Consider the following 26,540-nt stretch of genomic DNA (forward strand, 5'->3'; position numbering starts at 1 on the left):
CTGAGGCTGTACGCTAAGCGGAAGGAAGGGGGTCGGGGACTGGTGAGTGTCAGCACCACAGTCCAGGATGAGACAACGAACATCCAAGAATACATCACGAAGATGGCCCCAACTGACAGCGTGCTCAGTGAATACCTCAGGCAGCAGAAACCCAAGAAAGAGGAGGGAGACGAGGAACCATCATGGAAGGACAGGCCCCTGCACGGTATGTACCACCGGCAGATAGAGGAGGTGGCTGATATCCAGAAATCCTACCAGTGGCTGGACAAAGCTGGACTGAAAGATAGCACAGAGGCACTAATCATGGCAGCACAAGAACAAGCTCTGAGTACAAGATCCATAGAGGCTGGGGTCTATCACACCAGGCAAGACCCCAGGTGCAGGCTGTGTAAAGATGCCCCAGAGACAATCCAGCACATAACAGCAGGGTGCAAGATGCTAGCAGGCAAGGCATACATGGAACGCCATAACCAAGTGGCCGGCATAGTGTACAGGAACATCTGTGCCGAGTATAACCTGGAAGTCCCGAGGTCAAAATGGGAAATGCCCCCAAGGGTGGTGGAGAATGACCGAGCTAAGATCCTGTGGGACTTCCAGATACAGACGGACAAAATGGTGGTGGCTAACCAACCAGACATAGTGGTAGCAGACAAACAGAAGAAGACGGCCGTAGTGATCGATGTAGCGGTTCCAAATGACAGCAATATCAGGAAGAAGGAACACGAGAAGCTGGAGAAATACCAAGGGCTCAGAGAAGAGCTCGAGAGGATGTGGAGGGTGAAGGTATCGGTGGCCCCCGTGGTAATCGGAGCACTAGGTGCGGTGACTCCCAAGCTAGGCGAGTGGCTCCAGCAGATCCCGGGAATAACATCGGAGATCTCTGTCCAGAAGAGTGCAGTCCTGGGAACAGCTAAGGACCCTCAAGCTCCCAGGCCTCTGGTAGAGGACCCGAGCTTGAAGGATAAACCGCCCGCAGGGGCGTGCTGGGAAATAAATATATATAGATATATAGATATATATATATAGATAGATATATATATAAGGCTTTACAACTAAGTTAACGTTGAAAGTACAAACATCACTAATGTCACACAACTTTGCCACATGTGGCCAACAGCAATGTTTTAATGTTCTTCATTATTAAACATTCGCACATAAATAAGTGACGTCATATTCAGTACTTACTTTTGACAGTTCACTCTTCGGCTGCTCCCTTCTGCCGTATTTTGCGGCAAAATTATCCACACCCACCGCCGCGCTATGAATTGTGGGATATATGGGACCACGGAGCGTGCACCGGACCACGCTTGATATTTGGGGAAATCGACAGCGCATTTGAAGTATGCATTTGAAGTACACTTCGAACTGGGACAGCCGTCGTCGCGTGGCGGTGACGTAATCACACTTAAAATGCGTACTTCAAGTGTGCAGACCCTGAATTGGGACACAGCAAAGGTGTCTTTATATACACTGGGACTGGCCTCTCAGGTGTGCTGCATCAATAATTGGGTCAGCTCCACCTATCTGCAAGAAACAGGTAACAGAAAAAGCAAAACACAAGGCCAGCCCACTGGCCGTCACAGTAGGTTCAATTATGGATTAAATATTCATGTTTCAAAGCTTAGTGTCAGATTTGTTTTCTGTGATCACAGCTCTGGAAAAAAATGCCAATTGCCAAAAAAAATGTGCTGCCACAAGATGTCACTATGCTGAGAGGCAGCATGTCTCAGACTGGTGCACCTGCAGCACCCACTTGTGAGACAGCAAAAGCAAAAACTTAAAGACTCATGTTTCATGTCTGATAATGTTCAGAATATTTAGAAATTCCTGCCTTTGTTGTTGTTACCGCTATTGGATGTACATGTAATGCTAAAATAAAGTAAAACCACACAAACTACCGTGAAAAACCAAAAGGAGCCAAAGTAGTTTAAAAGACATCAGTTTAATTCCAGGTGAACGATCCAGAGCAGCATATCAAAAGAAATGATACACAGGTCACGGTTTCAAGGTTGTAACATGACATAAATAAAACATCAGTGAGCTGTAAACTTGTTCATCATGAAGCCGCATGATATTAAACTCTGTTTTTTGGGCTCTGAAACTTTTTTTTTTAAGCCAACCAACAACCCAGTCTGAAAACACAAATCTTCCCAGATCTCAAAATACTGTTTTTCAAAGTTTTTTGGATTTGGTTCAAATAAACAAAAAATTACAAAAAAATATCTTCTGATTTAGCGCTTGTGTTTGACTGGCGGCTAGCTATTAATTTCAGGCCTTCTTTGTGTGTGCGCACATTCCTTCTCGCTGTCTAGTAAAACAGCACCGAGATGCGCCTGTTTTGTTTTAGCTAGCAACATCTATGCTGGATTTTAACAGAATCAGTTATGAGGAGGCGACTGCCCCGACATGGACCAAGAAAAACAAGCGCTGATGATACAAACACACACCTGGACAAAAACATTTACAGTTTAAAATGTTTTTTGTGTGTGTGTGTGTGTGTGGGGGGGGGGGGGGGTTAGGTGTTGGACAAATTTGAGGTACAGTTGGTTCGTTTGTGAGTGATGTTTTGGACTCTTTGTTCAGCCCTGATTAAACCCTCAATTAGACCAAAAATAATTTTAAGGAGAGAATAATTAAAACATCAAACCTTGTGTACCTCTGACGTTCACAAGATCAAAAACATTTCAAACCTCGTTTTGCTTCAAACTGATCAAAAACAAAAAAAGACTCCAGGAACTGTCCCTTCATGAGAATTGCACGTCATTGATAGAAAATATGAACTTTCCTATTTACAGCTAGCAGAGACCCAACCTGGGCGGACTGAGTGTTTCTGTCTGTCATGAGAGCAGTTACGAGAAACATTCGGGAAACCTTTCCAACATCCTCTGCAGTCACTATAAAAGTTCAAAATCCCACAGAAATAAGGCAGCGTACAGCTCGAAGAACCCCTGGCTCCAAAAACGTGCTTTCACACTGTGAACAACATGCAGCTAAACTTAAAATCCAATGTGCAACAAAATTCTAAATAAATTAGAATGAAACGAACAGTAAAAGCCTCATATACACGTCTGATTTTTCTCTTTAAAAGGTCCAAAAGCCTTGGAGAACTGTCCCAAGCATTTGTAGCCTTTACACGGTCCACATGTTGCATTTACCTGGCAGTAAGGCCCGCCTCACAGCTGAGCAACACGAGATTCTACTTTCTTTGACAGTTTGGAGGGAAATGATGAGCTTAAAGGCAAAATTTAAACTAACATCTGAAAGTTAGAAAATACTGAATCTTTAATAGTATGAATGTTCCAGAAGCCTTGTATTTTGCCTCATGTGGGGGGATCTTTGTGAGAATCACCCAACTGTGCAAGTGTTTAAGAATAATTCCCTGGTGTGCACTTAAGTTAGCAGTTTATTAGCTTATCTTTCCGTAAAGCTTTGAAACACCTGACCCCATAAGTCTACGGAGTTCTTAATAAAGCCTATGCTGGTTGTTAAGCCTTAATTATACTCTCTGCAGCCAGTCCGCTGGTATTTAAGTGACATAAATTTTCTTCGTCAGACAGTGAGCGCCAGGGTCTATCCAGACATCTGCCGACCTGCATGTTTCTTCTGACTTAACGGACTCATGTGCTGAGACATTACATTAAAATACAGCAACTCTGCCATCATGTCTCCATCTGTCCATGTCCGAGTATAATCAGGACTTAAACCAGCTAGCCACCCAGTTACACTGAAAGTGGCCAGAGACTGGTTCAGACTGAGCCAGTGCAATACCACAGTGGCCTCCAGTCTACCTCAAATCAATTCCCATTTAAAGATGAGCTTCTCTCCGGAAATATTGTCATAGCAGACTTAACTTTTAACAAAAATGCTGGTGTTTCTTTTGGAAAATCTTACTATGTTAGTTAGCCGTGACCCTGAAAGGATGCTTGAATTCAACATTCTGACAAGTTTATTGCAATCAATTTCTGTCATGTTGTTGCAGTGTAGGTACATTTAGCCTAATTTCTCAACTTGCACAGTCAAGCGATCTTTTCTTTAGCATAGCCAAGTATTTTTTCTAGCTAAATCTAAAAAAAAAGAGAAAAAAAACCCCCTTGTGATCGTTCAATATTGTGTGACTCCAAAGAAGATACCTGCAGGCTAGACAAAAGTGGCAGTAGTAGCACTTGACGTAGAGCTCCACCTTTGGCCTTCAAGCCACTTTCATTGGTTGAGACCACACATTGCTATGCTGATTTTGGATAATCTAATTTCTAGGTCCAATGCTAAGCTAAGCTAAGCAGCCACTAGTCCCAGATGTACATATTTTTCAGTTTTGCGGGATGTCCACATTAATAACAACAACAAAAAAAACAAAAAACGTAGCAGTACATGTGTGCTTCAACATTTTTTTTGACTCATTCTTACTGTAAAAATATTTTGTATAATTTGAAGTGTAACGTTTAAAGGTCAAAATAAACTATGCATTTCTGCACCAGCAGCCCCACGTTGTTCACAATGTGAATGCAGAACTAGAAGTCTTTCTACAGCTGTTTCATAACATCTCTCTAATCTTTAATATTTTGCCTTTAAATTGTTAATAAATATCCAAAAACATGTTAAAATATAAAAAAGGCAGATCAACTCATGTAACTTCATCTCTCAGCTGGAAAGTTTTGATCGAAACCTCTGAGGGCTGCAGCGAGTAATCTGAGAAAATGGACAATTCGCAGAATATTGTTCAGCCCAGGTTGGACAAGGAAATGAAAAAATATATACAAACATACATAAAACACACAGAGGGTGGAGCTGCCTTCATGTCTGACCTCTGACTCTTTCCAATACAAAGCCACCAGTTTACTTTATAAAATGTATCACATGATCACCATCATCCATTTGAGACTGTTTCCTGTGTTAAAAATACAATGTGCTGATAAATCGCCCGACTCTGGTCACTTAAGGTTTAATACTTTCAAATATATCCAAGTAACAGGTCAGCAGTGAAAGGCAGCCCCACCCCTCACATAAAAACCCACACTTGTTAGAGTTAATTCCACAGAATAGTTAGAAACCATAAATAAGTTAAGAGTCGTCCCTTCACTGAGATAAAGCAGAATACTCACTGGTGAACTCTGAGTTTGTGTTTCACTGTCAAACAGATTTCAGTGTAGTAAATCCTTTCCCCCCCAAAGCAGCTTCTTTTTTATACCTTCAATTGCACCAAACTATATGTGTGTGTGCATGTGTGCGTAATAATAGTGTAAGAAATCTGCAAACATAACAAAGTTTAGTAGCACGTCAAACAGAAGAATGAGGAGTAAAACAAACAAAAACGCCAAAACAAGAATTCAGCATTCCCACACACGCTCGTCATCCTGGACATGACTGCACAGGAAGCTAATGCATTTATGTTTCAGAATAAAACAAATGAATGTTATAAATATAGAAACAATTTAAGATTGGTTGAGCACGAGAATAAAAATAGATAATTAATTGCCCTCCATGTAAACACGTTAATAAACTATGCGACTAAAAGTATTTGGATGCTTCAATTAGAGGGCTTATTCCCAATAGAGCCCCACCATCAAAACGTACAAATATTCCTGTGGATAAACTTTCTGGTTGAACACCAGCGTAGATTGAAGAAGCATAAGTACTTATGGCCACAAAGCATACCATGGTAAACAGTAGTTGCATAAACAAAATTTAAAGCTTGACATGTTTTGCACCACAAGGCGTCACCAGTGTGGACGGAAAACAAACGGAAACCCAGTGCATCCCGAATAATTAAAGCTCGACTGTACATAAAAACTCAAATAGTCTCTCTTTCGTGCTGCAGTGTATGATTAAGAAACACTGAGATGAACCAGGAAGCTGAACTGACCTATTTTAGAAACTTCCTGTGAAGGCTGATGAAAGCTTGAGTGGTAAAACAATCACCAGCATAAATACTGGTTGAATAAAGCAGTAAAGCACTGGGATTTGACTGATATGCGACTATTAGTGGACATCAGCTGGTCACAGTGGCTGAAACGTCACAGGCATTTTAATTAAAGAGTAACTCAAAGGACAGGCTTTCCTCTTCTTACACTCACGGGATTAAAGAACGACTCCATACACATATTTGGAGGAAGTTTCGAACAGATGAGGTTACACGCTCTCTGTACAAATGATACGTTTCGCACATACACAAATGCACAGAGTGACCAGGGGCAGCCAATGAGAAGAAAGCTGTCTTAAAGTGGGAGGAGCTTTATTTAATATAAATAAGGCTTATTTTTAATTTTAAATCATGCAAAGCTGGTCGTGTAGTTTCACCTGCTCACTGGGGTCATGTGATTGTTGGGATTTTCTCTGTATTACTGGAGGGTCTTTACGTTACAAGTCCCTTGACCTGACTGTTGCTGTGATTTGGCGCTACGCAAATAAAACTGAATTGAACTGAATAGAAAAGTAATTTCCATGAATAAAAATCTGGAGGTTTAACTAAATTTTAAGCAGAGAGATGTCTCACAAGTATGACGCCAAGCTCAGTTTCATAACTCAGCTGATATGAAATCTATTGTTAAAGGCAGAGCTGATGGTTATCAGTGTATGAACTGAACATGAAAGACAGGCATCGACTCACCCTCACAAGACGAGGAATCACAAGGTCATGTTCTTCGCCTGTCAGGATTTAAACCCTGGTCAGGTGACTTGTACCTGTTTTTGAGTTACTCTTTAAAGAACATTGAAGCGACTGCGCATCTCATTTTCCCCCCTCCCACAGCTTTGGACGTACTTGATGTGCATGTTGCATTTACGTCTCTTTAGCAGCGTCTGTCATTGGGTTTACTGGACATTATATTTAGACCTTTTTAATTCGGCCTGTTTAGTGTGAAACTGTCTAAAAGCCACACCAGTCAAATCCCAGAGTCCACACAGGAGTAGCTCTTTCCTATAACTGCTGGTAATAAAACTGCACATCAGGAGACATCGGAGGGGGCGGTCAGTGCTCTTTCCTCGTGCCGGGAAAGATGAGAAATAGGTTTTCATGAGCAAAAGCATTGTGTTTAGGTCCTGGAGGAGTGTCACACTTGCATTATTCATTCTTCATTCATTCATTCACACCTCGGCCTTCATCCCTTTTACTCTCACCCCCTCAGTTCCAGAGATAAGACATCAATATGCAAAAAATTCATTCACGCGCTCACACAAGCACACAAAAACCTCCCTCGCCTTCCCTTTATCTTCTCTCTCCTCTCCGTCCCCTCTTGTGCCCACGGGTCAGACGTCGTAGTCAGGCAGGGCGGAGTAGGTGATGCCTCCAACTGACGGAGGGCTGGAGTGGAGCGGGAGAAGCCAGCAAAAGACCGACCCTGCAAAGACGGAAAGAGAGATGAAGCAGTGCTTTATGTATTTGGAGCGCCGGCGAGACGTAGGTGTCAAAAAACAAGCGCACCTCTCCCAAAGACCTCCCGCAACAGGGCCAGCTTCGGCTTGCGGGTAGGTGAAGGGTGGTGAGGCAGCTGTGAGGAGGGGGTGGAGGAGGATGAAGAGGACGAAGAAGCCCTGTCTTTAATCATCAGCCTGTTTCTCATCTGCTCGATGGGAGTCTCGTCTGTGATTATGGAGACCAGCTGAGAGAAGACAAACCACAAACGAGGGCACATGATTTTTTTCCTTTTGTTTCTTTAAGGAGCTTCAACGTTACTGGTAGAAAACAGACACAGTCATCTTCTTATTTTCACATGTTTGACCTGCACCGGTCAAACATGCGATATAGTAACATTTCTTTAACACCGTTTAGGGTTTTTTAATGACAGCAGTGTTGTATGCAATCTGTATGTCCAGGGCTTTTATTGTGAAAAACAAAGACAGGAAGAAGCTGTGTACTGTACAATAGGGACGACTTAAAACATGCCTGCATCACCTCTGACTGACGGCATGTTTTCATTAGACTGATCTCTAATACTTAAAGGTGTGTGCGTGTGTGTGTGTACCTGATCGTAGAAGATGACCATGACAAACACACCAAACAGCACCGACTCCACGAGGAGGATGATGTAATGCGCCCTGAGACAAAGAGAAGGAAACTGTCACAAGCCTGACGCTTCACCCTGAAAACTAGCCGTCACAGGTCGCTTTGACTCACACTATCAGGTGTTTGCTGGGCGTCTCCTCGCTTTCCTTCTCTGCGTCACCGCCTCGCTCGTTCCTTATTCTCCACACCCACGCCGACACCACCAGCACCATGGAGTACAGGCTGGCCATACCTGCGCACAGACATCACGTCACAGCCTGAGAAGCTCTACCTTCACTTTTCAGACTGAGGTGAAAGCAGCAGCAGCAGCTCACCACATTCTCAGAGCGGACTTTTGTCTGTGTTTTTGTGAAGACCTCCAGCGTGTGAAAACTTTACACAAAACTTTTGTGTGTTTTCTAAAAAGTCATCATTTCGACAGGCAGTGTGAATTGTGTGCTCACCAGTGTAGAAGAGAAACTGGATGAAATACTTCTGGTTTAGCTCCCCGACACAATTATTGATCCTAAAAATGACACACGCACATCAGAAAAGCACAGATGAGAAGATGCTGGAGGTGTAAAAACAGAGCGTAAAGGTGGGGGGCGGCAGGCCGACGGACAGACGAGGGCGTGTTCTCACCAGGGACAGTGGTGGTCCATGCGGCGTATGCACCTCTGGCAGACGCGGCAGTGATGCGCTCTGGGGGGTCTGTAGGTTTCGCAGCGACTGCACACAGTCCAGCCCTCGCAGCCCTGAACACAGCAGCGCAGCAGTTCATGTGTTAAAACCTCAAACACTCACAAGTGCAGGCTGAGGGTGAGGAGGAGCAGCTGCACGTGCACCAATCATTTCTGCTTTAAAGTTTAAAAAAATAAAAAACTAAAAATCATACAATATGATCTAAACTTATTGTCACGCATTCAGGGTTTCCTTTTTTGGCAGGAACACACTTTACAGACAGCTGTAAGCTCGTAAGCGCATAATAACACGCTGTGAAGCAGGCACGAGTGCAGCTGCTGGGACGTGAATGAAGGAGCGCTGAGATAAACACGGTGCAAACCTGGTAAAATTACAGCTCAGAGAACAGCTGCCATCCACCGACACTCCCTCTCTGTCATTAGCATTCAGCTTGTTTTTGCTTATTTTCAAGTCACAAACATCACTGCTGAGTTCAGGGTGGGAACAAAAGTAGGAATTTGGAGCTCTTCCAGTGTTTGTTCTTTTAGCGACAGTATTGCTCGCATACAGGTTCTTATAATCTGTGGGATTAAAAAAACAGCTATCATTCTGGTTCTGCTCTTAGCTGTAAAGAATACCTTTTTAAAAGCTGCCCAGTCTTACTTCCTACATATAAGAATCAGCACTTTCCCCCCTCAAACCTGCAGAAATCCATCCACATGTTTCAGTTCTCCCTCTCTCTCTCTCACCTCCAGGTCATTAAAAATGCAGACGGCGTCACATCGCCCCGACTCGAAAGGTTTCACTGATACTGAGAGGTGAACTGCTGTCAGCCTGCAGCAAACTAAGCTACAGATTAGTGACGGATCTTTTCAGTCAGTTTGGTGTAGGTGAACTCGATGGATGGAAACGCAGTCATTGGTCCAAATAGGCCAGCAGCCGGCCAATTCGGTTACCCAAGACTAGGGCTGTGCGATATGACCAAAATCTCATATCCCGATATAAGAATTCTATCATCCGATAACGATATAAATCACAAAAATGTAACATTTTCTGTAAATTCGGTGAATCTCGGGCATCTCGACTTGCGTTAAGTGTTTCCAGCAGTGCGTCATGTAGCTGGAGTCGAGTGTTTTAACCGATGCATGAAACAATACATTTTTAGACATAAGTTGTAAAGGCCGCCGTTTTCTTTGTGAGTATTTATTACACGGCGTGCTGCGGGGAAAAGCCTGTTCTAACGTTTGAGTCTAGGGTTTATTTTTTAGCACCTGGCGGCTCTTTTTTAATTCTCCTTCATAAATAATCTGCTCTTTCACGTGATTCAGTTTATTTTGAAAAGTCTCAACAGGATCTTGAGCTTTATTGTGAAACGTTTATGTGGTACATAAACAAGCGGACACGTGATGGTGTTACCGTCGTTGTTGCTAACCACAACGCATAAAAACCGGCGCTTGTCCGTCTGTAGTGTGGTTATATTAAATATAAGAGAAAGAGAGAACTTTAAGAAATTAATACAGCCACTACAGTGACCATCAAAACGATGAAAAAATATTGCCGTTTTTATATCGTCATCCGATATATATCGTTATATCGAACAGCCCTACCCAAGACCCTGCCGTTTTTACCATCATCCTCAGCTGACATGAACTGACACTCAGCTTTGCCGCATGTCGTCTGAATTTTTATGTGACATCATCGCTAGCGACACCGGCCGCACGTTTATGTTTCGTAGCGTGCGCGACGAGACGAGGCCGAGCACGACCGACAGTGAGAGGTCGGCAGCCAGAGATTTAGATTTAGTACCAAAATAAAAGAGCCGCTTCAACCAAACACAAACTGGTGTGGAAAAAATTTAATAAACACCTGTCGAGTACAACCAGGCTACCAAAGAGGTGATGCTAGCAGCTGGAGACATGTGACCTAAAAGACCTGACCATGTGACCTGGAGCGCTTGTTAGCTGTGCTCCATACAACAAGAAGCTCAAGCTGCTTCTTCTTTTAGGAGTGATCACAATGGATCATCTCCATCTCACTATCACACCAACCCCTGCATGTCCTCCTGGCCGGCAGCTCCATCTTCAGCATCCTTTGTCTAATATATCCACTCTCCCTCCTCTGCACACGTCCGCACCATCTCAGCTCGACCTGAGCCGTCCCTCTGACGGACTCGTTTCTAATCCTGTCCATTCTGCTCACTCCCACTGAAAATCTCAGCATGACAAGAAGTGTCATGCTAAAGTGGGAAGCACTTATTTTATCATTTTACTTAAACGCTCCTGTGAAAGCACAACATCAGCTACTTTTGTGCTTACATTTGACTCGTGCTGTCATCAGTGACACTGTGCGGTATTTCCTCTACATCGTCAGAAATATCCGATTTCCCCGCTTGCAGTATTGTGATATCATTTTCAGGCTGAACTTGTTTTTCAACCTGCCGGCTCTGTGATCTCAGCCTCCGCTCGTGTGAGAATCACATTCTTCTCCCAAGCGAGTGGGCGTCATCTGTGCCGCCTCCTTCCTGCTCTGTCCTGGCGGCTTTCTCCCCTAAACCACAGGGAGGATTTTTCCAGCAGTCCGAACGCGTCTGATGCTGTCGTTACGCTCTCGGTGCTATCCGTGACCGAGGAAAACTGCGGAAAACGTCCCCAAACCCATTCTCCTGAAACTGCCTTTAATTTGTGTAAGTGTGCGTGTCTCATCAGGAGGATCACAAAGATTTCTGTGTTCTTGCGACTCACCCGCTCGTTCATCCGAGATGACTGAGAGCGGAGGTCCGAGAAGTCGATGGCCGTGTCAGGAAGAGGCACCATGCCTAAACACACAGACACAAAAGACATTTGTTTGGATGTTTCCACCAAGAACCCACAGCGTGTGTGTTTTCTTTTTCTTTAAAAAGATGGACTAGCAGCGAGAAACTTGTGCTACGTGTTTGTGAGCTGAATAGTGAAAGAAATTATGATGAAGAGCTGAAAAACTTTCAAAGAGGAAAGTTAGCGGTTTATAAAAAGATATCTGCCTTACCCTGAAACAAAGGGAGAGGCTACCAGCCCTGAATGAACTATCAGTATGTTAAAAAGCGACACAGTTTCAGTTGTTGTGCCAATGTACTACTTATAGGGTTGGGGAAACCTGCAGTGAGATGAGACTGAAGAAGTCATTCGGACGAGTGACCAAATGTTTGTCCCACTGAAAACGCTACGTCCAGATGAACAGAATCAACTTTTGGGGGTGTAAAAGACAGACTTTAACTTTATGAGAGCTAAATATGACACACAGGGCGTGTGTGTGTGTGTGTGTGTCTTACTGACCAGGATCTGAGAAAACAGCTTTTGAGTGGCAGGCAAGCAACAGCAGCAGAATCAGGTTGAACACTGACCCGTGGAGAGTACACCACACACTGTCAGAGACACAGAAGAGACATGCGATTATTACACTTCATCATTTAATCTTCTTAATAGAATTCAATTCAATTTTATTTAGATAATGCCAAATACCAACAGCAGTCACCTCTGGGTGCTTTATGTTTAAGGTAAAGACCCTACAGCAGTACAATGACAGAAGTAAAGCAAGTCATTAGGGCTTCAGGGAGTCCACGGTACATTTCAATTCAATTCAATTCAATAAAACTTTATTGATCCTGAAGGTTGACCCCGCGGGAAATTGGGTAAATATGCTGTAAATGTTCATGATCACAAAAGACAAAGAAAAACTGATTATTTTTTTTTATTATTATTATTATTTTGCATTAAACTACAACTTAACTGAGCATACGTTTCTCTGAAGGGGCTGGATGACTGCTCTGTAACTTTGACAACTTTACAATTTTAATAAAATACGTTTTACAGCAGAAATATTAGCCCTTAATGTCTTTCTAAATAGTCCTGGTTACATCCAATTTCATACAAAACTGCAGAAAATAAGCACAAAGCACTACATTTGACTGAAAATAAGAGTACATACAAACATTTTTGTGACGCTAACCTTTAAAATATTTGGGTGAAAATTGAGGAAGTGAGCGCTTCTCAGCTCAGGAAAGTCTGAATTTGGCACGAAGACTTGGTTAACGCAGTTTTGAATTCAGGACGAATTAAAGAGCAACTCTCGTTGATTTGGGAGAAGCTGCAATTCTGGTTTTAAAGAGGATTTTTGTTGTCAGACACGCAAAGCAACTTTAAATCACCCAAAATTTTGAACGACAGCTGGACTCGTCGGCTCCGGAGCAGGCTAATGAAACGCCTCAGCTACGAAAACAAACCGAAAGCCACCTGTGATGGAGCGCGAGCCCGGTTACAAAACCAAAGACGTGAATGGGAACGCGATTAAAGCCACATTACAGTGAGAACAAACGAGATTTGATTCAGTTTCACTGCGCCGAGGGTGAAATCGTGAAGATGCCGTTACTGTTGATCTGTTTGCTGTCAAATGAATGAAGGCACAGCAAAGAGGCGGACGACATATTGAGGGGTTTTAAGGGGTTTAAAAAGGCGTGAAAATGCAAAACACCCACCTGTCCGAGTACGCGGGGATGAGCACGTACTGTATGACCACATAGTCCGCATAAAACACGCTGAAATAAGTTAAAATCAGGCAGATAACGCCGCAGGGATCTCGCCTACAGCGAAGAACCGCCATCTTCTCCCGGGCTCCACCCCCCGTCCCCCGCTTCCGGGTGACGTCAGATGGAAACTTGAAGCTGCCTTCCAAGACCGTCGAGAAAAGGAGATTCATGTTTAAAGGGCCAGTTCATCTTTTTTTCTTCAAAAGAGATTAAATAACATTTGACTCAACAAATAAATCTTCACCTCTGATCTGTTTCTTCTTTATTGATACCCATAAGCAGATTTGTTTTTCAGATCACAGGGCTGCCAGTCAATTTAGTAGACGGAGGGTAAGCTGTGGTCACCATGGAATGGACATGGTGAACAGTAATACTATGGTAGGCTGTGGTACTCAGCTGGTATAGTGGGGTGCCAAGAATGGATACATGTTTTCATCTTGTTTATGTCAAACTGTGACCATACCATTGGAATGTTTCAGCAGACACTGACATGCAAAAACACCAGGCAATATTTTTCCAACCTTCTATGGTCCAGTTTTGATGAGCTTGTGTAAATTGTAGCCTCAAGTTCCTTTTCTTTGCTGAAAGGAGCAGCATAAAAGACCGGTGAGGTCTTCTGCTGCTGCCAGGTTTGAAGTCAGCCAGAGACGCTCTTCTGATTTGACTTGAACTTCAGTGGGTCGCGTTGAGCACAGTTGCCCAATTCTGTCTGGTTGCTCCCATGTGATTGGCTGAATAGATTTTGTCTTTAGCAATCAGTTACAATCTTAGTAACATTGTCTCTAACTAGACACTTAATCTGGATGGCATTACCTTGGCCTCCAGTAACACAGTAATGAATTTTGAAGCATGTTAAACCAATATATAGGCCTGCTTTCTTGCATTTGGACAGTTTCTCTAAAATTAGAAACATCCTGTCTTTAGCCGTGTCCAAGTTCATAGGCTGCATCCTCCTGAGGACCCGGCCTTCACAGTCTATGTGGACCGGGTCCTTCGAAGGCTGGAAGTGAGTGGCTGTGAAATTGGACCGTCTAGTCTTCAGATTTGCATCACTGGCTGTTTCAGTGGAGTTTAATAAACTCAGCCGTCTGCTCCTTGCTATCTAAAATATAACAGGATATTGGTGTAAATTCTCAATCATGTCACACTTCTGTTTAATCAGTTTTCCGTTTGACATTTATTCAGCTGTAATCTCAGCCAAACCAATTTACTCACAAACAAATAAAACACTGAAAAAGCCAAACAATAACATTTTTAGGTTATCTAAGTGAATATATTATATTATATTATGTTTAACCTGAGTAGCGAAAGACCCCGGGGGACTGAAAACGATGTGCCGGGAGTTCGCTGTTCCCGCTGGCTCTAGTGAGCCTTGATTCCCCGGCTAGCTATCAAGCTGGTGGGTAGCAGACGTCTCCGAAAAAAGTCAGAGCACTTTTGCAAATAGTGATGTCTTAATAAATCGAGCAGATATTTGAAATTTACACAGCTACATTCTCGCCTGAAAATATGTTAAAAGTTTATTTTGTCACCCAGAAAGAGTAATAAGAGTAATATTAAAACTAAGTAGCTTCCGCCATTGTTGGAAAGTGGAATTGGCTGGGCCGCGCTATGAATTCTGGGATATGGTGGGCCATGAAGGATACACCCGACCCATCCTTCAAATCTGGGGAAAAGGAGGATGCGTTTGTCGACTGCATTTGGAGGAGTCTACGAATTGGGACAGCCGTCGACGCGTCGCTGTGACGTAATCGACCTACAAATGCAGCCTCAGGAGGATGCAGGCTATGAATTTAGACGCCCACTTAGAATGATGCTGAAAATCTAGTTCATGCATTTATTACTTCTAGGCTGTACTACTACAATTCAGTATTATCAGGTTGTCCTAAAAACTAAAATGCTGCAGCAAGAGTACTGACAGGGACTAGAAAGAGAGAGCATATTTCTCCCATACTGGCTTCCCATTGTTGGCTTCCTGTTAAATCCAGAATTGAATTCAAAATCCTGCTCCTCACATACAAGGTCTGAATAATCAGGCCCCATCTTATCCTAATCCATATCACCCCATTAGAACACTTAACTCTCAGCCTACAACCTTACTTGTTGTTCCTAGAGTATTTAAAAGTAGAATGGGAGGGAGAGCCTTCAGTTTTCAGGCCCCTTTACTGTGGAACCAGCTTCCAGTTTGGATTCAGGAGACAGACACTATCTCTACTTTTAAGATTAGGCTTCAAACTTTCCAAGCCTGGCCAGCTCAGTTGGAAGAGCATGAGCCTCTTAATCTCAGAGTTGTGGATTGGAGCCCCATGTTGGGCACTCCTGTTACATATTTGTCCTTAGGGATTATTACAGTATTTTAATAAATACTACATAGTTTCATATAGTATAAAAGGATTTTAATAACCCATATAGTTAGGGTTGGATCAGGTGACCCTGAATCCTCCCTTAGTTACTCTGCATTAGATCTAGGTTTCTAGTTAGGTATCTAACCCTAACTAGAAACCTAGTTAGGGTTAGATACCACCAATGCTGCTCCCCGGGCACTGCATTGGTGGCTGCCCACTGCCCACACGCAGAGGAGTAATTTCCCTACGGGGACTAACACATACACACATTTTTTTTTCTAGTTTCTTCTTCAGTCGCCTTTTTTTACACACTGTGTATTTAAATATTAGTTGTTATTAATCTCTGGCTCTGTTCCACACTATGCCTTTGTCCTGCCTTCCTTCCCTTAACCCTTAACCAGCTGTGTCACATGGCCGCCCCTCCCTGAGTCTGGCACTGTTGGAGGTTTCTTCCTGTTCAAAGTTTTTCCTTCCCACTGTTTCCAAGCGTCTGCACATAGTGGGTCATCTAATAGTTGGAAATTCTTTTTAAACCCTTCAGTATAAAGCCCTCGAGGTGCCTCCTGTTATAAATTGGCGCTATATAAATAAAATTGAATTGACCTGAACCGATGTATCTAATGAAGTGGCCGGTAAGTGTAGGCAGCTGTTGATTCGAAGCAGATTTGGACTTGCACCTGAAGGCAGCATGAACCACAGATAGGAACAGTTATGAACAGCAGGTGGCAGTAGAAGTGTGTGCGAAGCTGACATTCACACACCGTCGCTCCTCCCTTGAAGGAGGCAGAAACCTGCGCGTCATCCTCTCCGTCCACTTCTTCTTCTGTGCTCACATTGTCACTGTGTGTTTGTAGTTTGTTCACTTCAGCCGCCTGCAAGTTAAACCGCCGTTCCTCTCGGATACAGTTCCTCCACTTCGAAGTCAAACCTCTTTACTTATTTTTCTTTCGAGAGGTTTATTTTATTGTGAAGAAGCTCGACGAGGATTAAAAAAATATATAGAAGAAGGCAGTAGTCAAAGAAGGAGGAGAATAAAAAGTGACAAACCTGGAGGAGGAACAGGGCGTTCATACTTCGAAGTAACCATGGAAGTTCCTGGTATGCAGGTAAGGAGAAAGGTGGACGTGCTGCTGCTGCTGCTCTTCTCTGGGTTTTCAATCGTCCTCATGAGAAAACTGAAGCGGGTCTTTATGAGAAGTGGAGGGGAGATTGTGCAACTGCTGCTGCATGTTTCTTATCTTTGTAAGAGTGATTACCTGTTGTGTATATGAGCCATAGGAACATACTACAGCGCTGTGTATTCAAATAAACAGACATAGGTCTCCACATCCAGTTAAAAAAACAATAGGGAAAAGTGACTCGTCAGATCTTCTCTAGCTGTGGAAAATGAGTTTATGGTCAAAATCTCACATAGTGTCTAATTGTGTATTTATACCTGTTTATTCGACCTTTGATGTGCATGTGCTGACTCATAAAGTGATGTAGCTTCCCCAGATTGTGGCTCTGCGCTGTGAAATGAAGCTACACTTGTGTAAAATGTAGCTTTGCTTCCTTAAATTGAGCTGGCTTTTATTTTATGGTGTCTAAATCCCTTAAGTTTGAGTATTATATTTACATAGTTGCTCAATACCTTGCTCTGTCAACCTTTGGGTGTTTACATCTGTAATAAGTGTAATTCCAATACCTCTGTACCAGCTTATATCATAACTTTGGTGCTCAAAGTTTAGTTTACAGGGCCTGTTCTCTTGATGTGACCTATAGTGTGGATTTAATGACCCATAAAGTTATTTAGCTTATTGAAATTGTGAGGTTGTGGTATTTTATATCGTTTAAAGTGTACTCATAATGGAACTCTGGGGCCATAAATTGAGTTTCTTTTTATTTTGTGCTTTTTAAATCACTTTAAAGTTGGGTGTTTTACTCAAATAATTGCTTAATAATGTGACTTAACTTCTCCAAGTCGACTTGAAACTGTAATCTTCATAGAAAGGTTTATAAGGTGGCTTGGCTTCTACAAAATAAGCTTACAGTAACTTTTTAGGGTGTTTTTGTGTCTTCAGTGGTAACTGTGATACTTGCATACACATAGTTCTCAGTGCCCTTAGCTCTTAATGCGACCTATAATGTGTGCATGATGATTTCTAAGGTGGCTTTCTGAACAAGTGAATTTGTAGTGTTTATACAATTTAAGGTGTACCCATGATGTCTCTCCGGTTCCCTAAAACAAGTTTATTTCATGGTGTTCACATTTTTTAAAGTGAACTAATATATTACCTCATTTTTGAGTTTACTGTATGTTTAAGGTGGTTACAGCTGTAAAAGTGTGAATAGTGTTTCTGTAGTGGCTTATGTGTTGGCTTTGTTGCTTCATATGTACTTTACAGTGTCCTGTAATGTGTCACGATGGCTTGTTTTGTGACTTTGTTTTACCAACCCAAGCTGAAGTGTGACTCTGTGGCTTACGTACCGTCGGATATATACATGCGATGAATTACAGTGTGACTCTGCTGCTGTATAAACGAGTTTATTTAACTCTCTTGTGTATTTAGGATTTAAGACTTCTAAATAATCCAGATTTACTGTGACTTAATGTGCTGCTTGTAATCCAGGCACACTTTATGATGACACAATGTTTCTGCCTCTTATCACATCCATATATTAAGTTATTATCAGCTGATATCGCAGACTCACATTATATTGACCTTAATTCTCCTGAACCTGACATATTTTCTGATTATATCACTTTTGTGTTTATGTAATGTTTCCATAGTGACACATTTTATAGTCCTCTGTCTTTATCTCCTTAATGATGTGAGCTATGCGTAACTCAAAAGGTGTGTCTAGCCTTCATGATTTTCCGTAACACTCCATGTGTTAATGGCCCATTCTGTATCTGTTGCTCAGCAGCATTGATTGATATATTTTACAGGACATCCACTGCCTTTAGTCTAGTTGATTAAAATCTACTCTGGGATCATCCTTCCGTTTGGAAGTCATATTAGAGGAAAATCTTCAGGTATGCCAGACTTGTGCCAGTAAGAAACAAAAGGTGTCTAACGTGCACTAGAAGTGTGTAAACGCCTCCAACCTGTTGCTCAGCTGGCTTTCAGGTGTGTCTACCTGTGGGACTGGCTCGCCGTGTCTGCTCTGTGCGTCCCAAGTGGGCGGGGCCACAAATGGTGTCACAGGCTGCTTACCTCAACACACCCGACGCCTGGCACCAGCTGCCACAGCATCGAGGCAGACAGCAAGGTTTGCTGCCAGCAAGAGCAATGATGCATAGTGGAAAGTGCTGTGCAAGACTGGAGCTACCTGATCAGTGGATTAGGTGATAGGAAATGTATCACTTGTTGGGTAGTTATTCTTTTAAGCATAAATATCAGTTATGGTGGCTTTCAGATCGCTTTAGAAAAAATCCAATATGTATATATTTGCTTATGTGGCTGGGAATCTTTTTAAGCAGATGATAGCCAGTGGGGTCCAAGATTATGTATTGTTGGCCTAAATGTATAAGTAACTTTGCCACTTTGATCTCTGGTAGCTTAAAGGTGATATAAATAATTTTTTATGTTAAGGAAGAATTGAATCGCTAAGTGCGTTAAAAGGGTGCTAGTTATATTATAACCACTCGGAAATAATACCAGAATTTGTAGTGAAGATGAAGGTACCTAGTAGGGATGCAACGATACCAATTTTTTTCAAACCGATACGATACCGATACTTGGATCTGAGTACTTGCCGATACTGAGTACAAAAATCGATACTTCTACCACACACACACACAAATGCAATGAATTGGAAGACAGGTTTTATTTTATTCTCTGCAGATAAAAAATAAAATCGTAATAAAAATGACCACAAAAAAAATTTCAAGTGAAAAATAAGCACTTCTGTTAAATTATTGCAGAGTATCCACAGTGTAATTTAACAAAATACCACTGAACTATTGGCACTGTCTCGAGCTTTCAGAATAATAAATAAATACTTCTGTTTGGAATAAAATAAATACAAATTAGGTTTGAGAATAAAATAAACGTTTAAATTATTGCAGAGTGTCCAATTTCATATCGCGGCTCGAGTATGCTGAGAAGACGGTTCAATCCTATGCTTTCCACGACCGGCATTGGCTGGTCATCCAGAGAAATAAAATGAGTCAGAGCCTCTGTTATTTTAACTGCCAGTGGATTTTCTCTTGACATTTTTCATCGCTTTTCCAAAACCTGAGTTAAAGTTGGCTGTTCCGGTCTATACTGCTGACATTTTGTTTAGCCTATACAGCAGCTTCCAGTTTCTCTTTTTTATCTGGAGCCGCCAGTCTCACTCGCCTAACCCTGTGCCTGTTTAGCGCGGGATGTCCCCCTAGTGACCAATCTAAAAAACTACAACAGAAATGACCAGCCACCCTCTGATTAATGAAATAAGTTGGTATCGGTTCATAGTATCGGTTAACTTTTACGAGTATGAGTACACACACATTTTACAGTATCGGCCCCGATACCAGTATTGGTATCGGTGCATCCCTAATACCTAGCATCACTATAATGCTAACCAACTGACCATTGGCATCCAGCGTACAACTAGACATGCAGTGCAAGCTGCTGTGGCGAGCCCTTGTGACAAGATTGGTTAGCAAGCTAAATTTATAGTGTATGAAAGTATCAGGTGATAAGCGTTTCTGCTAATTTCATGCTAACTAAAAGAAATGATAAAAACTTTACTAAAAATGATGATAATAACAAAATGAATGGGCTGGTGGTCTAATAAACTGCAAATCCAGTAATCGTATTTAGCAGAAAATGGATTAAAGGTGTTAAAGTCATAAATAGAGTCAAAAGGTCCAGTACAGTGACTTGAATTAGCCAAATGGGCAAAGTTACCTAAGCTAAAGGGCTTGATATTTTTTTTCCCCCGCTAAAGCAAAACAAACTTGGAAGAGGAAACAACATATCTGTTTTGCATAATGTCTAAAACTTGTTTTGACTGCCCCTAGGTAGCCAAAAATTCCTTTTAAAGCAAGTTTAGGACGCATGGTTGCCATTATTGCAACATTTGTTGGATTAGACAGCTCAAAAAATAACCCCAAATTTGTGCTGGAGTGCCTCAGTTTGTAAGAATTATCCTGTAACAGGTGGGGGGGTATTTAGCTTAAATGAATGAGTTTACAAAAGCGGTACAGTAGCATAATGGAGGATTTGTGGCTTAGGATATCAGTTTCACATATATTTTGAACCTCTAGTTCCTCTAGTCCTTCCTTTCTGCTATCAGTGGAAGCTGCTGCTGAGAGACCCCAGCTCCGCGGAAAATGTTGTGTAAAGCCTGAACGATATCACTCGGCTGACTCTTACGTTGGTTTCTGGCTTGTGACCATGATTCAGAGCCTCTTTTGAAAGAAATCTTACATAATCCAGAAACATAAGCTTGATATCATTTGAAACAGTGCTATCATTATAATTACACAAGTGCCCCCAGCTGACTCCTTTGTTTATGTCTTTTACAGTCTGTTACGAATAATAAGTTCAGTGTCTGACTGTGATATTTGCTGCCTTGGGCATCACATCGTTGTGTCAGCTCTTTCATGGGTTTCCACACTATGTTAAAATGGAAATGACTCACTTAACAAATGCCCTCAAAAATACATGTTTATTATATTGAAACGCTTTCTTCTTCTTTTTTAACCGTGCATGGCAAAACTTAAGATTTCAATTTTACCAACATGGGGGGGGGGGGGGGGGGGGGGTAAAATTGATGTAAGGCTTGGATGCAGCCATCCAAGCCTTGGATGGCTGCATGGGGGGGGGGGGGGGGGGTAGTCACATCTGAGATCACTGAACTTATAAAGTGATCGACAAAGTTCCTCTCTAATATCAATAGTCCTACATTACACAAGGTTAGGCGAGGCCTAATCTTCATTGATCATAAAGTCTCATTAGCGGGATTGAACGCTTAATTAGTGGAAAATTTTGCAATGTTGGGATATAAAAATTGTGTTTATTTTTCCACAGAATCCTAACACCGTGGGCAAAATTTCATCTTTGGTGAAATGTACAAATTTCCACTGATGCCTAAAATCAAATCTAGTGGCACCACAAAACACAGCTACTAATGCATGATGTCACACTTGCAAATCAGAAGCATCTTGACAGTATGGGTTGAGTTGTTGATTATCACAGAAGAAATATCCAATGACTCAGCTGATATGGCACAGTGATTTGATTGTGTAATGCTGTGATTGATTGCGTGCTGGCAGGTATGCAGGAACATGTTTTTATGATGTTTGTTTTTTCAGTAATGGGCTTTCAGTTTTAGTGCCCCATGGGGGTTTTAGGAGGTCATTCTCTGTCAAACAGAACAAACTTGAGGCAAATTCCACAACTTAAGGGTATTTCCCCAAGAGTTTGATTATGGACATTTGCCTACCTTCCTCCTCGGGCTCCTCCCTCATGCTACACTAATAAATTTTGTTGATCTAATATGAATTTATGTTTAATTCGCAGAATATTATTAGAACTGTCACTCTGTTGGGCTTTGAACCAAATGTGACAGTTTAGTTGAATCACATACAAGGCTCGCAAAATTTCAAAATCTCTGGTAACCCTTTGGGCAGGCATTCTTCAGTTTTTGGTAGCCCAAAATAAATTTAAGTAGCCCGAATAAAAAAGAAAGCTATTTTTTTATGTTTTGTTTCCTTTACAATATTATACATTAAAGTATAATATTGTAACGGAAACAAAAGTTAATCAAAAAAATTGTTAAAATACAAATCACAGCAACTGTATAAAAATTACAACCATCAACTCAAATACTTGGTTCAAATTGAACAGAAATTTCTATGAACTTGTAAGAACTGTGTAGAACATGAATCAGTCTGTGTCAGATCCTGAATCTGAAATTTCCACTGAAGTCACGGGTAAGAAGTAAGTGGAACCAAGATCTAGGCCATTTGCTTTTTGAAGTTTGCAAAGACTGATAAATTTCGCCAGTGGTAGTTCACTCTTTGCAATATAGCACGCTGTTCTAAACAGCTTTTTCAGGAGTTCTTGTTGTGCTTGGTTTATTTTTAGTATTTTTTTTTTTTTCCCCAATTGCTGTTTGTTCTGGGAAAGATACTGCACACTGGGCAATAATGCATTTCTTGCATTTCTCATGAGTTCTGATGGGGTCTTTCTTAAAATTACTGGTCCCAGTAACAAAGGCGCTTGTCGACTCAGAAATCAAATGAAACTCACAACACACCTGGCAGAACATCATGTTATTTAGCTCGTCATATTCCAGCCACAGAAATTCTTTTGTCCCTGAAACCAAAAAAGCTGCGCTTTCTTTTTGCCTCATAGTCTGATTTGTCATAACTTTTCCGTTTTGCGGAAGGCTTTTCTTTGGCTGCCCCTTCTTCACCCTGACCTGTCTTATTTTGCTGAGCAGAACTAAAATACCAGCTTAAATCCTCCTGCTTTTACACACACACTCACATAACGCTCAGCGATTCTTTGCGCACTCAACCTCACATGTTTAAGCTTGCTGCGACAGATTTCACTTGTCGTGTTTGAATAGTAAGCTAATCAGTGATAAAACGATGTCAGAGGAATTGGTGCGCAATTAATCGTCACTCACCAATCAGTACTGCTGCTCTCTACACACCGTTCGCGCGATCGCAAAATGAAAGTGAAAGCAAAAAGCAAGCGCAAATTCAAACGCAATTTCAATATGTCACATATTGACAGTGGCTCATCGATGCCAATGACATAATTACTCAGCTACATTGGCGAAAGAATGCAAAAGCATAGACATATATTTTCCTTCCTACGATAGCCCGACGGGCAGGGCTGAGTTAGATTTTGGTAGCCCGACTGGAAAAATCGCTAGCCCCGGGACGTCGGGCTAGCGATTTTGCGAGCCCTGACATATTTTGTCAGTCCAATCACCCTCAAAGTCAAATATACTTAGGATTTCCAGCCAGCCTTCATTTGGCCAGGAAATGGCAACCAGAGATGTACCAGTCCTGCTTTCTACGTTTTGATCTGATACAGATCAATGACTTTGGGTATCAGCTGAAATCCAGTAGTAATCTGATAGCAGTGTCACATTAATGAGCTGTGATTATGTTTTTTTTTTTTAAAAAAGGGACCAGGAATCGTTCTTTTGTGTAAGACAATGAATTGAACACTGCTTTCGTAACTTCGTAACTACAAAACAATTATCTTTAAAAATATAAACTGTACTGGTAATAGGTTTTTCTTCTGTTTTTTCTAAATTTAAGGTACAGATGAACATAATAAAACAAAAATTAATTTATATTATCCCTTTAATTTATTCACTCTAGTTTATTTCCAGCTGTCTGTTAGAGTCTTTGCTGCTGTTAATAACGGCCACGTTAGATTTTCCTTCCCTGGTTCTCCCCTGTAGAGGGGAAGCTGAAAAATATAAAGCCAGGTGACGGCAGAACATTATATTACCATAAGTGTCATAAAGTATTTCAGCAAGTCTTACACCGCTTGTAACGAAAGTGACGGCGAGAGAGAGAAACCAGCGGAGAGAGCTTCATCGGAGGGCTTTAAAAAAAATATTATTATTTTTTGGTTTTGTCAGCTAACTTGACAACAGTTGCTGGTTTTAATTAGTGTCATGGCACTAATTTGTGCGACGGGTCAGATCATTTTTGGTGATACCCGCTTTTAGATTGGACTGATATCCAATCCAAATATCAGATTAGTGCATCCCTGCAGTGTTGCCAACTCCTCAGTAAGGAAAATCGCTATTGGTTGTCCTAAAAGTCGCTAGAAGTCGCTGAATGACGTCATCACCTAATTTGCATAATTGGTCATGCTAATGTAATTGTAACCTACGCTGCTGGAGAGAGAAATAACATCGTGGACGAGACATAAAGTGAGCAAAAAACGTCCTAAATGCATTTAGAATTTATTTAGAACTACAAATTAAATTTCTTTTAGCAATTATTGTTTTTTGGAATGTCTTTCACGTCTTTTTTTTTAGCGACTTTTTTTCTAAAAAAAGTCGCTAGGGGGTCTGAAAACTCGCTAAATATAGCGACAAAGTCGCTAAGTTGGCAACACTGCATCCCTGTAAAAGATTAATGGAAGCTTTAAAATTATTTCATTTTGTTTCTGTAATGTTCCACTGCTGTTGATGTTAACACATTGTCATTTCTCACTGAAGCTGATGCTCGGATTCCTCTCACTGATGAAACTGCGCCCCTCTTTATCTAAATAAGTATCGAAGCGCTGCGTTGTACCACGAAGAGTTGAATTCACTTGATGAGAGAAAAAAAAAACTAGTTGATTGAACAATCAGATGAGGCCATGCAACTGGCTTCACCCCAATCAAACAATAGCATTTTATCAGCCTCGCTGAATAACAGTTGTGTAATTTTAGTACCTGAAGTATGGCTGGTGTAGATTTGGAGTTTTATTAGATTGGAAGTGCAGCAACTTAAAAACCAACTTAAAGTTAACTCAGCTGGCAGACTAGCATAAAAAATGGAGCTACGTATGGAGAGAGAAAAAAAAAACTAAATATGGGTTTAGGTGTTAAACGTCTGGCATTTTCCTGTTCCTGCCATTTTTTTTTTACTTGGATTCCTGCTCACTGATCCACTACAGGACTTTACTGGCCTTAAAATACAAAAACAAAAAACCCACATGTGTGGATGCATCGCTTAATTATTTACAGATACCAACTCTCATAAGGTGAACTACTACTACCTAAAGATTTCAGGATGTCAGCGCAGCATCTAGCTGTGTGTCAGCTAAAATAGTATTATTTTACTATTTGTCTATTGAATACCCGTGTGTGTGTGTGTGTGTGTGTGTGTGTGTGTGTGTGTGTGTGTGTGTGTGTGTGTGTGTGTGTGTGGTTTGAGCTACGAATCCACACAGACTTTGTTGCTTGGACCCCTCTCAATGAAGAAAAACAGAACTTCCTCCATAAGGGGATCAGTTCAGCAGTTTGAGCCAGACTTTCCCGTGCTCTTCTGTTGAAACTTCCTGTTGTAAACAAGTTGGATCCTCCGGTTCTGATGTGAACAAGGCTATTGTCAAAGTGGCATACACCTGATCAAACACCTGGGAGTGGCCGCTTCTCCTTCTGCTCTTTGTCATTTTTACGGCTGCACCTTTTCAGCGCTCCAGTTCTCACAGCCTGTACGTATGTGTGGCTATATATAATCACAGGCTCCACCACCCTGAAGGTGGTGTGTTTGTGTTTTCCTGGGTGAGGAATTATCAGCAGCTACCAGCCAGCTGCCTGCAAGTTTTGATTATAGAGCGTGAGTCAGTCTTTCTGCAGCCTGAATCATAGTAGAGCATTCTCACACCCCTCTGTTCATGCGTTTGTCTTGTTTATCTTCACATTTTCCTGGATGAGGACATATAAACAGAAACCGCCTGACGGCACAAGCGGCTCCTGTGTTGGACGGAGTTTGAGTCATTCAAGTCTTCAGTTTCACTCAGTGCCGGCTTCAGCATCATTTTGAGGAAACAAAATGATGCAAAATACACAGAAATGACTGGCAAGTTATAAAACTGGCCACTTTGTTGTAATTGAGATTTTTTTTTATTTCTTGTGTGACGGAAATTGGTCATTTTTGTGGTTTGAGTTGTTTTATGTAAACCTACCGAACAATTAGTTGATTCTTTTGAAGAATTGATAGATAAATCAGCCATTAACCCTCAAACCAAAAAGAGTAGGTGGTCTTTCAAAGCCACACAGTAACTCAAACAAGGCAGCAGCAGATCGGTAAGTCCTGTGAGGTAAAATGACAAAATTACTGTTGTTGTCTGAGGAGTCTGGGGGATTTTGAGAGAGCAGTATAATTACTTCAGTTCCTCATCGGAAACGGCTGTCTGATGAAATGGTGAAAATACTCTAAATATAGCTAACACTTATAATTTGTGGTTATCTTTTTTTTTCAGTTCACAGTAAAATATTGTGGTGCTGATTGTTCTAGGCATTGCATTGCTTA

At 41.6% G+C, this 26,540-nt stretch overlaps 3 protein-coding genes across 4 annotated transcripts in view; 2 read left to right on the forward strand and 1 right to left on the reverse strand.

Moving 5' to 3' along the window:
- Positions 1–26,540, forward strand: part of LOC146522634 (uncharacterized) — a 518,363-nt gene that overhangs the window by 33,032 nt on the left and 458,791 nt on the right. The window lies entirely within an intron of this gene.
- Positions 2,507–13,405, reverse strand: LOC146522635 (palmitoyltransferase ZDHHC3). Of its 2 annotated transcripts, XR_014872999.1 has the most exons (10): positions 13,170–13,405; positions 11,971–12,059; positions 11,401–11,474; positions 8,621–8,733; positions 8,443–8,504; positions 8,111–8,231; positions 7,959–8,031; positions 7,418–7,595; positions 4,369–7,334; positions 2,507–4,262 (listed from the first exon to the last, which is right to left on the reverse strand). XR_014872999.1 is itself a non-coding variant. In XM_085153564.1 (9 exons), exons 1-9 carry the CDS (start codon positions 13,388–13,390, stop codon positions 7,243–7,245), a joined length of 1,023 nt encoding a protein of 340 aa, XP_085009690.1. In that variant the 5' UTR covers positions 13,391–13,405; the 3' UTR covers positions 2,507–7,242. The 2 variants fall into 2 exon arrangements, 1 of the variants encoding a protein (XP_085009690.1); XM_085153564.1 differs by having other exon boundaries at positions 2,507–7,334.
- The window catches only part of LOC146522636 (serine/threonine-protein kinase 26-like), a 46,177-nt gene continuing 36,004 nt past the window's right edge, over positions 16,368–26,540 (forward strand). Inside the window, exon 1 of the mRNA XM_085153546.1 lies at positions 16,368–16,671. Coding sequence (XP_085009672.1) covers positions 16,651–16,671 — 21 coding nt within the window. The 5' untranslated portion in view covers positions 16,368–16,650. The remainder of the gene's footprint in view (positions 16,672–26,540) is intronic.

The sequence above is a fragment of the Neolamprologus multifasciatus genome, chromosome 3 (assembly GCF_963576455.1).
Source record: "Neolamprologus multifasciatus chromosome 3, fNeoMul1.2, whole genome shotgun sequence".
Taxonomy (NCBI): domain Eukaryota; kingdom Metazoa; phylum Chordata; class Actinopteri; order Cichliformes; family Cichlidae; genus Neolamprologus; species Neolamprologus multifasciatus.